A 12,797-nucleotide genomic window follows, 5' to 3' on the forward strand; every position below is an offset into this window, starting at 1 on the left:
CCACATGCGACTCCCAGGTATCACTGGACGTAAGTTATACGATATTAGAACATTGCAAGTTGACAACAATCACCTGCGTATCACCAATACCATCAGCTGTCTGCGATGATCAGCTGTTGTGTTGTGAGTTGTGATTGACCAGTGCGTGCCAGTGCGCGGGTGCCTGTGGCGGCGCGTGCGTGGGTCGTGCGTGGTCGCTCTGTGTATTTTCGGCGACTCCCCTCCAGGCCATCGCTGGCTCAAAGCTCTACCTCCTCATTCTTCGCTCAGATTTCGTATTCGATCGACGCTGTATATATTGTATATTCACGGTCGTGGTTTCTCTATAGAATGACTTGATTTTTAACCGTGAAAAACTGCTTATTTTATCGGACGATATTTTGTGTCAGTGCTTCAGTTCGGTTGTGCCGCTTCTGCTTGTGTGATTGGTAAAAACACGCGCCGCGATGCAGCGCCCGACGCCGCATCAGGAACAACAGATTGTTCAGCAACAACAGCAGGTTGTGCAACAACAACAGCAACAGTTCTCGCAACAGTTTAGCCAACAACGGATTAGCCGCACGGAACAACATGTGACCCGACAGGTCACACAACAACAACAAGGTAAAGGAAATCACTTGTCAATCGAGTTAAAGCAGCTAAGAGCCAGTTTATAGTTTTTAAAAGCATTCATCTCACAAAAGCATTAAAGAAAACCCACCAACCCCATCACCTGGTTAAAATAAAAAAACCTCATTGATTGATACAAGCCATGCCTCATAAAATATTAGCCTGTCCGTGCTCGAAAGCCTGAGTAAAAATCAAAAAAGCAATCCGCAGTGTTTGATAATAAGTGTCAACGGAACCAGCTGGTTTTAATTTTTCAGTTAAGAAATCGTGTTTGAAATTATCTCCAATAGATTATCGTTATTGCTCGAGGCGTTATCAAATAACTAAATTCTTGTCTCGCTGGAACTAGTAAAGTTCACCATTTTTTTTAATTTAAAAAGAACATAGTTGTCAAGTTGTGTGAGCAAATTTACAGAATGCGCTAGTGTCTAAAATGCTATTTTCTACTTTATTTTTTGTGGCTGACCAATTTGATCGGTCATGAGAGTTGCTAGCTCACAATAAGTCATTCCACTAGTTTGACTTGGTAAAAAAGATCGTTTATTCGACAGATATTAGTAAAATTTAGATCAGCACAATCCGTCGGTGGCTCACGTACACCACGACAATTAAAAAAAAAAAACTTGGCACAACTTTAACATAGGGATGAAAAGTCTAGTTGTATCAATAGTCAAAGGTTACACTCTATTGTTAAACCCTGTGGACGTAATTTTTTTAATGCTATTGAACATCATACTGTATAACCCAACTTAATTGTTTAGTTGAATCAGCTTTTAAGATTACCTATTTGATTTTTTTAAATATGAGAATACCCATAAGGAAGTTCAGCCCAATCCGACCAGTAGAAAAAGCACACACACAAACTTTCAGCTGTAGTAGCGCTGCACATGGAAAACGGTACTGTACAACGCGCGCGCCTTATGATAGCATTGAATATATAACAGTCTATATTCAATGATGATAGTATAGTAATTTCCCGACGAAACAACCTGCTCCGGACAACACATCAGACATTTGTCGTCGGAAATGGGACACTTTACATTTTGGGAAATACCAATGAACGTAATATTTAATGACAAAAAGTGTGGAATATTAATAATGGTAGAAACATCATATCACGTGAAATAAATTATTATTTTTGTACATTTGGAGCAGTAACACCTGAAAAAGTTAATAAGTTAAACCGCTCGCTTGTTATTATTACATAAATTAGCCCATACATCTTGTAGTGTTTGAATGTTTATACTAAAAACAGTTTATGATTATGATATCAGAGTCGTAGGATATATTGAGTATGCATCTTTATTTCTAATATCCAAACTTTAGACGTTTATTTTTTTGAGAATAGTTTGTAAATCCACGTCATGCTATTGTAAAACTCACTTAATAAAATACGAGTAATAATAGGTACAATAGTTTTTAAATACGAGACAAAACCGTATTTTTCCAATATTTTTTTTGAAAACGAGGTTAACACTATAAATCTGAGGTTTTTTTACTGTTAAAGTAATACGAGTGTATTTACAATTTTTTATAATGACTTAAGATGAGAAAATTTTGAATAAATTGTTGCATAAATAATTCTGCATTATCAATTATTTCATAATAATAGTTTTATTAGATTTTTTCACGCAGTGTTCTATAACATTATTGTTTTAATGGAAACCAACATCCATTGACAATCATAAATGCTATGAATGTTTTGTTTAGTTAAACCTCTTAAACAAATAAACCACCACCGAGCATGGCACTGTCATTTAGATAGGCAATAAATAATACGTGTTTAATGAAATATGCAAGTGAAAATCCAATAAGGCAAATGGAAATTCGCTTAGTCTGCAGGCTTGTTGCGGCGGGGGTATATTTATCTTTGTATGTTACGTAAGATCCAGTTGTAAGTTTAATAATAGCACGACTTTTAGAAAAGATTAAACGAAGACACGTATGAATACATGACACTTGTCACTTTACTTCAAAATTTACAATTTAGCCTATCAGTATGTTTTTATGAAAATAATTCCACTTTCCTTCCAGCTAACATAATACTACAACGTCTATTCAATAAAACAAGTACATTTTATTTGGCTCGTTGGTGACAAATTAATGTGAACTTCCAATTACATTCAGTACCCACAAATGAAGCAAAATACCATCGTTTACTTCCGTTAACCAATGCTTAGTTGTAACCTACGAGTACCAAACGATAGTTAAGATATTATAAATATAAGGACCCTCCATAAAAAAGCTGTCAACAACAATTTAGTTTAAATATTCAGATTTTTTTTCTGAACCTTCTTACTAATATTACCTTCATATCAAAAAACAAATTCAAGAACTGAAACAAATCATTAAAATTAATCTATTGCGTTTCAGTTTTGTTTACAAACCACTGATTGCTGATTGCTTGTTTTTGTATGCCTGGAACAATTTTAGCTCAATAAAGCTAAATGGTGATGTATAAAACTAAGCTGTCAAATCTGTTTAGTATTTTCGTCCAGATTGTGTTGCACGTGTTTGGGCCACTCGTAAATTGTATGACTAACAAAACAAAGACCTCCAAGAGAGAAGTGCATGGCCCTGAGTCTAGACATAAAAGCGAATACGAACACAGCCCACCGTTGTATACGCAGCCGACATTAATTTAATATGTTGATTTTTAAACAAAATTCATGGATAGTTTATATAAAAATACTCACCTAATATAAATTAAAAATATTTTAAAACCAACATTATCTAACTTTATATTGAATTAACATCGAAAACTAGAGATATATTTGTCTGAAGACGATTAGTGGCAATCAAGATCGATCATTGCCTTCTTGTCACAATATTTATGTAAATGTACATCGTATGCGAATATACTGTAGTCCAAATGCAAATTCATCCACTACTAAGTCAGTACGTTTTAATTCAATCCAATAAATATCTAATTGCCTATCAGACTCTTATCTCTTACACTAGTCTCATATGCAGAAACTAAGGACGAGCTGGCTGATAGCAGATCAGCCGCCATGTGTTTATGGCACGGACAGTGTCACTTACTAGTCTCATATGTAGAAACTTATCAGATTAACAGCCATGTGTTCATGCAAGGACAGTATTACTTACACTATTCTCATATGCAGATACTAAGGACGAGCTGCTCTGATAGCAGACCAGCCGCCTTGTGTTTATGGCACGCACAGTGTCACTCACAATAGTCTCACATGCAGAAACTAAGGACGAGCTGGCTGATAACAGACCAGCCGCCACGCGTTTGTGGCACGGACAGTACCATTCACTTACACTAGTCTCATATGCAGAAACCATGAACGAACTGATCTGATAGCAGATCAGCCGCCACGCGTTTGTGGCACGGACAGTATCACTTACACTCGTCTCATATGCAGAAACTAAGGACGAGCTGGCTGATAACAGACCAGCCGCCATGTGTTTATGGCACGGACAGTATCACTTACACTCGTCTCATATGCAGAAACTAAGGACGAGCTGGCTGATAACAGACCAGCCGCCACGCGTTTGTGGCACGGACAGTACCATTCACTTACACTCGTCTCATATGCAGAAACTAAGGACGAGCTGGCTGATAACAGACCAGCCGCCATGTGTTTATGGCACGGACAGTACCATTCACTTACACTCGTCTCATATGCAGAAACTAAGGACGAGCTGGCTGATAGCAGACCAGCCGCCACGCGTTTGTGGCACGAACAGTACCAATCACTTACACTCGTCTCATATGCAGAAACTAAGGATGAGCTGGCTGATAACAGACCAGCCGCCACGCGTTTGTGGCACGGACAATACCATTCACTTACACTAGTCTCATATGCAGAAACCATGGACGAACTGATCTGATAGCAGACCAGCCGCCATGTGTTTATGGCACGGACAATACCATTCACTTACACTCGTCTCATATGCAGAAACTAAGGACGAGCTGGCTGATAACAGACCAGCCGCCATGTGTTTATGGCACGGACAGTATCACTTACACTAGTCTCATATGCAGAAACTAAGGACGAACTGTTCCACATTCACCGGATACTCGCAATTATTCATCAATGACCGTTACACTCTCCGCGTTATTATGACGCTTCCTTCCCAGCTCCTAGGGAACTTTTATCAGACAAGATCGCGATACTATTCAACAATTGCGGATCATTTACATCTAGTCTACTAATTATAGACACCGTCTATTCACTTTTCTCTTGTCTTTAAAAGACGTTTATTTACATTTCACACGTGTTTAGCAACAAGGTTTCCTACGTTGTCAGTTTGAATTGCCTCTTTGATGCAATTGAATTCTCAGAAGAAGAGTACAACTTTATGCAGCTTTCCTGTATTCATGTTTTGTCGATGCCTGGAATACCTTTATATCTTTACTGTAAATACTTCAACCACTGTCAGATTTGAAGGTATTAAATGCAGCAGCTGTTTTAGCTTAAAAAGAAGTCTAAACAGTGTTTACTTTCATTCAAAACGAACAATTAATCAGCTGATTAACAGAGTGATCAGCTGTTAAAGATTCCATTACCTGTAACTGAAAAGCTTAATGACCCTGTAACATGAAGGAAGATTTAATTTCATTCAATCCTTTTAAGACCTTTTTCTTTGTAATTGAGAAGCTGATACGAATAATCGAATAATCTCCAAATATGGCTTTAACCACCGGTTGTACCACACGAATTTACCTCTATGAAGCCCCGTGGTCCACTTTGGCGGTGGTCCCCGATATTTCACGCACTTTGCCGCCATTCTGCGGTACAGTGCGGGAGGTATATACAGGGTGTGAAGTTACCTGCAACATTACCTCACCACAGAGCAACCTTGTGGTGTAAACCTATACCGGGCTCTAGTTACATTTCCTTATATACATTCTTTTACTAGGCTTTTGCGTGATGATATTTTTACTGTTGCTCTCCACAGAAAGGATGCGAGGGATTGATGGACGTATACAATTTCAATAAGAGTTAAGACACCACCTTTTGGATACTGTTTTCGACAGAAATTGGTAATTTATATTACCATACAATATTATTCAACTAGATTCATTTGTGTCCTAAATCAATATTCAAGGGCGACTTTGTATGGTATTAGATAGTTTTATTTCCATCTTGGAATATCAAAAGCTTTTACTTTTGTCCTTTTGGCAGTCATACATAAAATTCGTTCTCAAGTAAAGCGTAACAAACACTCAGGCAACAGGGCATTTAACTACAATGTTTAAATTTTGTGAGGGATTTGTCTATGAAACACACAGAGGCGCTGTTCTATCAAAGTAGAACACTGAATTAATGTAAACTTCCAGATAAAATTATTCCAGCAATTAAACTATAATCACAGACCAGTTGGGATGGGTCAGGTTTCAGTTAAGTTATTCATTGACACGGACATTGATCTGAATTTCTCGCAGAACCTCCTTTCGCTGTCGCAGCTTCCTTCTTAACGAGAATCTAGTCTTTCTTCCCCAGGTTAAATAAATAATATGATTGTTTTCGTAATGTTTAGCCTAAATGCTTTTTGTAACTACTTGTATATTAGTTTTGATTTCACACAAGAGCGTATCTCCAAGGACAAGCTGATACCGCTGTCTACAAAAAACATGAAGTAGAAAAGAACTTTGTGAACAAAATATTAAAAACGAACTAATTAAAAGGAGATGTCAGACTATCTTACAGCTGGAATTTATCTTATATAGCTAGAACGTTCAATATAGGTACTCTATACTCCATGAAACTGTTGAACTTATCAAATCATCGTAGAAGATGAAAAGTAATTGTACACATTGAAAGTAACATATTCGTAAGTGATTTATTTTATTTTATTTAATCACAAGAATCTATTTAAATGTAAGTGTAACAAACTGTTCTCCAGTCGATAGTATTTTGTAAATTATCGTTATTCGTTGCTTTTAGTTGCCGTTATTTTATTTTATTTTAACTTTTTCACCTATTAATTAGGCTGTACCATACCTAGATGCGGTTAATCAGATAACATTGGGTATAATTTATTTGTTAGGCCAACTCTTTATTCCATGGTTATAGTTATAGATATGTCAGCTAGGTTAAATTTGGCGGTAAAGAATCTCCCAAACTGCTCCTCCTGACGACCCCTCCCTGCAGAGAGACGCGGTTATACAACGTTGTCTAAAAAGCTGACATTTTGATCACCGCGGAGACACTTGGTTGTTTCTCGTCTATTCTCTATTCTCGGACACACAAGAGGCGACTCGTCCATTGTTTATATCCACAGCCTGTATCCTGGGAACAAACCACGTGTCGTCACTGTCTGTGCACCGCCTTGTTAAATAACAATTAATGTTTTGCGTACGCAGCTTTCCTCACAGCTTTCTTCGCAGTCACCGTGAAGTACTCTTGTATATAGTGGAAATGAAATTTCGCCCATAAAATATAAATTGAAGTACAGTTGAGTCGTTTAGTGGTAACGTGATTGGTTAGCATAAGAAGAGGTTATGTGAATGTTAGATCATGAGAAAAGTCATTTTGCATTGTTCGAAACTGGCCCCAGGTAGCACGATGTCTGTTAATAAATAGTCCTTAGTTTAAAAAAATTACGGTTTTTTGTCAGTGACAAATATGCTCTGCTACAAAATATACCTCACTCCTACACTCTTCTTTCATGAATTCAGGTCAGTGTATAATTAGGGCATATAATTATAACCACCCGTGTCAATTTAATCAAGAAACCATGTTAAACAATCTATGTTGCGGAAGATATGTATTCAACGTTTCATAAGATCTGATAAATTCCTTGCTACAGCAATTTTATTGAAATAGTATAAAGTTTGCAATGGGATTATTTAATTGAGAGCTATCTAATCTAAGAGCCGCTGGAAAAAGCACACTTGATTATGCCAAATAGAAGTGACGGTCCTGTGCAGCATTTGTTGAATTTATCCCTCAGAACTACGTGACCTAAAAGCCGATGGAAAAAGCACACTTGATTATGCCAAATAGAAGTGACGGTCCCGTGCAGCATTTGTTTAACTTATCCCTCAGAACTACGTGACCTAAAAGCCGATGGAAAAAGCACACTTGATTATGCCAAATAGAAGTGACGGTCCCGTGCAGCATTTGTTGAATTTATCCCTCAGAACTACGTGACCTAAAAGCCGATGGAAAAAGCACACTTGATTATGCCAAATAGAAGTGACGGTCCTGTGCAGCATTTGTTGAATTTATCCCTCAGAACTACGTGACCTAAAAGCCGATGGAAAAAGCACACTTGATTATGCCAAATAGAAGTGACGGTCCCGTGCAGCATTTGTTTAACTTATCCCTCAGAACTACGTGACCTAAAAGCCGATGGAAAAAGCACACTTGATTATGCCAAATAGAAGTGACGGTCCCGTGCAGCATTTGTTGAATTTATCCCTCAGAACTACGTGACCTAAAAGCCGCTGGAAAAAGCACACTTGATTATGCCAAATAGAAGTGACGGTCCTGTGCAGCATTTGTTGAATTTATCCCTCAGAACTACGTGACCTAAAAGCCGATGGAAAAAGCACACTTGATTATGCCAAATAGAAGTGACGGTCCCGTGCAGCATTTGTTTAACTTATCCCTCAGAACTACGTGACCTAAAAGCCGATGGAAAAAGCACACTTGATTATGCCAAATAGAAGTGACGGTCCCGTGCAGCATTTGTTGAATTTATCCCTCAGAACTACGTGACCTAAAAGCCGATGGAAAAAGCACACTTGATTATGCCAAATAGAAGTGACGGTCCCGTGCAGCATTTGTTTAACTTATCCCTCAGAACTATGTAACCTAAATGCCGATAGAAAAAGAACACTTGATTATGCCAAATAGAAGTGACGGTCCTGTGCAGCATTTGTTGAATTCATCCCTCAGAACTACGTGACCTAAAAGCCGATGGAAAAAGCACACTTGATTATGCCAAATAGAAGTGACGGTCCTGTGCAGCATTTGTTGAATTTATCCCTCAGAACTACGTGACCTAAAAGCCGATGGAAAAAGCACACTTGATTATGCCAAATAGAAGTGACGGTCCTGTGCAGCATTTGTTGAATTCATCCCTCAGAACTACGTGACCTAAAAGCCGATGGAAAAAGCACACTTGATTATGCCAAATAGAAGTGACGGTCCTGTGCAGCATTTGTTGAATTCATCCCTCAGAACTACGTGACCTAAAAGCCGATGGAAAAAGCACACTTGATTATGTCAAGTAGAAGTAACGGTACTGTGCAGCATTTGTTAAACTTATCCCTCAGAACTACGTGACCTATTAGCCGATGGAAAAAGCACACTTGATTATGCCAAATAGAAGTGACGGTCCTGTGCAGCATTTGTTAAACTTATCCCTCAGAACTACGTGACCTAAAAGCCGCTGGAAAAAGCACACGTGTTCATGTCAAATGAAATGTGACGGTCCTGTGCAGCTTTGTTAAACTTATCACTCAGAGCTAACTTGCTACATAATCTAAACTAAAAGCCGCTGTAAAGCACGTGTTTATGTTTTGACTGCGGTTTGACATTGACTGTGAAGTGCGAGCGGCTCGGCGACCTTATATGACCAACTTTCTCAGGCCGGTGACTGTACCATGTAGCAGCGCAGTCTGTGAGTGTGTGATGTGCGTGCAACATGCTGTCAGCCTTACCGTTCTACCGCCCAAGTACGTGTGTTGTGGTATAGTAAGATAATTAGTGAAATAGCAATAAAGCAAATATATGTGCTAACTATGTCACTGCAAAACTATAATTTACTGTAAAATCAGAAACAGAATTCATCATTTGCCATGCGATTCATATTAATATTTATTTTTGATGTGAGGGGGGTAATGATTTACAACAGTGAATGTTTTTCGCTTATTTTTAAGGTTCATTTTACAGTGCGCGCTTTACTCTTATATTGGAATGGCAGAGAACCCCCAAACGTTTATGACTATATAATTTAATTTGGATAAAATTGTTTTAGAGTTGATTAAATGAAAAAATGGTCAACATCAAAACGCACTCTACACATACTGGACAGAACCTTATTGAAGATTTGTTCAGTCAAAAATAAATTGTGTATACCAGTTTATTTGGTATTACTTTTTATTTGTTTGGAAAAAATTGCATCGTTTTATTAAACGTATGTCCTAATATTGATAATTTGCCCCAAGTCATTGATGGAGTGCTGTTTGTGGTTGAACGAAAGAGCTACGTTGACGCTCTTCCAAATTACACATTTCATACATTATACATTATTCGTTAGTAGACGCGATTTCAAAAGTTACAATATGTTGACGCAGTGGCCGAGTTTCCTTTACGTTTAAAATATCGACTATCTTATCCATTGGTAATGTAGACTGTTTCTAGTTACTAAATTACTTGCGCACGATAAGCTTGTCAGTTGTATTATTCTTGTTTCTTTGCTTACATTTCTGATCATTATATTCTACCCACATTTTAAAATGTCATTCAAATCAGTTGTATTATTCTGGTTTCTTTGCTTATATTTCTGATCATATTTCACCCACATTTTAAAATGTCACTCAAACGTTAAATTTGTGTTAGAATTTTTAAAGCATGCAATTTATGGAATACTTGAAATATTTTTAAGTGAATGATTTAAAGTAACAATAATATTTCTTTGTCGGTATTTCTGTGTTTTCAAAACTGTTTATGTGTTAATTAAAATGTAAAATGAAAACCAAAGTCTTAGTTTGCAATTGGCAAATTCAATGATTAGTTCAAAATCACTACTACACATTACTATCAAACAACGGTTTAGTTTCCATAACACTAATAATAATTTTAAATACAATTTGGCATTTAGTCTTGTCAGGAGAACCTAACTATAGGCCTACGAAGCTAGGTTAAGTACACTGTGGCAATGCCAATAAGTTCGAGCGTAGAGAAACAATAATTTTGTATTAAATTTGTTGAATGGTTATGAACCTTTGAAAAGTAATGCAATCCATTGTGATTTGATTCAACGTTTTGTGCCGTTTTGGTGTATTTAATTTCAGCAGTCCGGTACAGTAATTTCTTTAATATGTTTGCAATCGAGCATAATTTTAATGGAGTCCACCCAATTTATTCCAGCGATTTTTTAAATGATATTTTTTTATTTTCATGTATTCCTTCCATCCATTCCTATGTTAAAATTTGTCGACTTCTAGGTATCACATACACAGAATAGACTTCCCGTTCCCATGTAATGTAAAAATTTGAAGTAAAAAAAACCTGGTGCAATCTGTTGAGATGTTCTACCAAATGACAATATTCTGTGTTAAGTGATAAATCAATCAGCTGTTTGCTATGATAATGCATTGCTATAGTCAATGGTATTAGTTAGTTAAACAGCATGCGCTGGCGTTTCGTCATCTAGATTAAAGCGCTTCAAATTTTGGGACCGCAACAATCGGACCATAATTTACATGGTCACTCCTCCCCCACCTTGGGTCCGTTGGCCAAAAATGTGAAACTGGTTTGGAAGTGGGCCGATCTGGAGACTCTATGACCTGGTAAATGAAAAACCAATTAAATAACTAATTTTGTACCTACTTACATTCTCTTGGTGGAATTCGCATCTTTTTTGGGTGTACAGGTATTTATCACTAGAGCGTATAAAGGACTCTTTTCGACTCGAGCCTTCGAGCTCAAGTTTTACAATCGAGGTGAAGTCGAGGTCGGAAAATGAGCGAGAGTTAAAAAGACACTAACCTTTTGCCCATGTGATGAACTAGATTTTCGTCAGATTGCATCATTAATTGATAAACTAAGCTAGAAAACTTAATACTTTTCGTGTAAAGATAACCTTTCAAAACGTCATATAGATTGTTTTTTGAGCGGAGCGAAGCTCTTATAGGCCCATACTACACTTTTTTGTTTTTGTTTTACAAATACTCCACCTGAACGGCTGAAGCGAACTGCACGAAATTTACATACTATACTTCATGTACTATATATCTGTAATACTATAGCATACCGTAAATATAAAGAACCAAATTCTCTCTATCCTTATCCTCCCCCACTGCAAACGCAACGCTAGAGTATAACTGCAATAAGCATTTATACTTATACGCTAACCCCGTACGAAGAACGGGTACTCTGCTACTCCATAAATCCCAAAGTACCCATGAACTTTTGAGAAAACTTTAAGTCACACCCCCATAAACCATATACTTCAAGTGTTCGTCATGAAGATAAATCTTGCGTAAAACTACGCATTATTTCATAAATCGCCCTTTAAGGTCGTAATTCCTTTCTAAAGGGAAGTTTCCATATACCTAATGTAAAAAATTGCCATTGGTATTACTGTATTCTGTTTTGTTTATTTCAGCTTAACTTAACCAATCAATTAATAGTTTTATTAATACGCTAAGTTAATAAGTTGGTGTGGCATTTTTTCGCCTAATTGGTCGCCAGCGATGGCCATTGTTGACGATTCCGATTGCACACATTAAAATAAACTAATAGATGTAATGTATTATTTTAAAATTAAGAATGAATTTAAGATGTCATATTCAAACTGAAAGTGTTTGCAAATTCTCTAAAACTTCTTTATTATTTTGCTCGGCTCGGACGGAAGCCTTATCGTTGTGTGATGGCACAGAAAACATATTCTGTGGTGATGGTTAAGTTGGCCTATATCTGTCACTGTCATTTACCAAACGGAGACTTGAGACCACCTAGCCTAGTCGTTCAATTACCTTGACACGTTTTACACTTACTAACAGGACTACTTTAATTATCCCTCGTAAAGTACAGCTAGTAAAATAGTTTATTACAATGAATGACGCGCTATAGTCTATGTATAGCATAATTTACTACCGGTTAACAGGTTAAATGTCTTTCTTTCTTGTTTGCTTTTTTCATCAGGCTCGATTAGTTGTCATGTAGCCTACTTAAAACACGTCCGTACAACATTATTTTTATAGGCCTCTGTAGAGCCTTGTAAACAGCGCCAAAGTAGGCGGGGCGGTGACCGTCTGCTTGAGTGGCAAGTGTTTACTTACGATCGCCTTGGCAACGGCTGCAGTTCGCCTCTGGTCTGGCAACGGTCAGTTTATTAACTACAGTACTATATAAAGTGGGTCACATCAGCAACCTCGTAATTATGCATTTACGATGGAAAACTTGCTACTCTGATCGCTGTTCTAGGCTATTATTTGCATTGAACTTGTCAGTGATAAATTGAACAGTTAGGTTAAA

At 37.3% G+C, this 12,797-nt stretch overlaps 1 protein-coding gene across 3 annotated transcripts in view; it reads left to right on the forward strand.

Moving 5' to 3' along the window:
* Window positions 1-250: 250 nt before the first annotated feature.
* LOC128994752 (titin) overlaps window positions 251-12,797 on the forward strand; it is a 134,584-nt gene continuing 122,037 nt past the window's right edge. For 2 of the 3 annotated variants that reach the window (XM_054419512.1, XM_054419513.1), the window contains exon 1: window positions 254-603. In XM_054419512.1, the coding sequence (XP_054275487.1) occupies window positions 447-603 (157 nt within the window). In that variant the 5' untranslated portion in view covers window positions 254-446. Of the gene's footprint in view, window positions 604-12,797 lie in introns of all 3 variants that reach the window. The other variant, XM_054419511.1, reaches the window with a different exon arrangement.

This window comes from Macrosteles quadrilineatus, unplaced genomic scaffold (assembly GCF_028750875.1).
Source record: "Macrosteles quadrilineatus isolate MER2022 unplaced genomic scaffold, UCM_ALF_1.0 Scaffold_5__1_contigs__length_97177068, whole genome shotgun sequence".
Taxonomy (NCBI): domain Eukaryota; kingdom Metazoa; phylum Arthropoda; class Insecta; order Hemiptera; family Cicadellidae; genus Macrosteles; species Macrosteles quadrilineatus.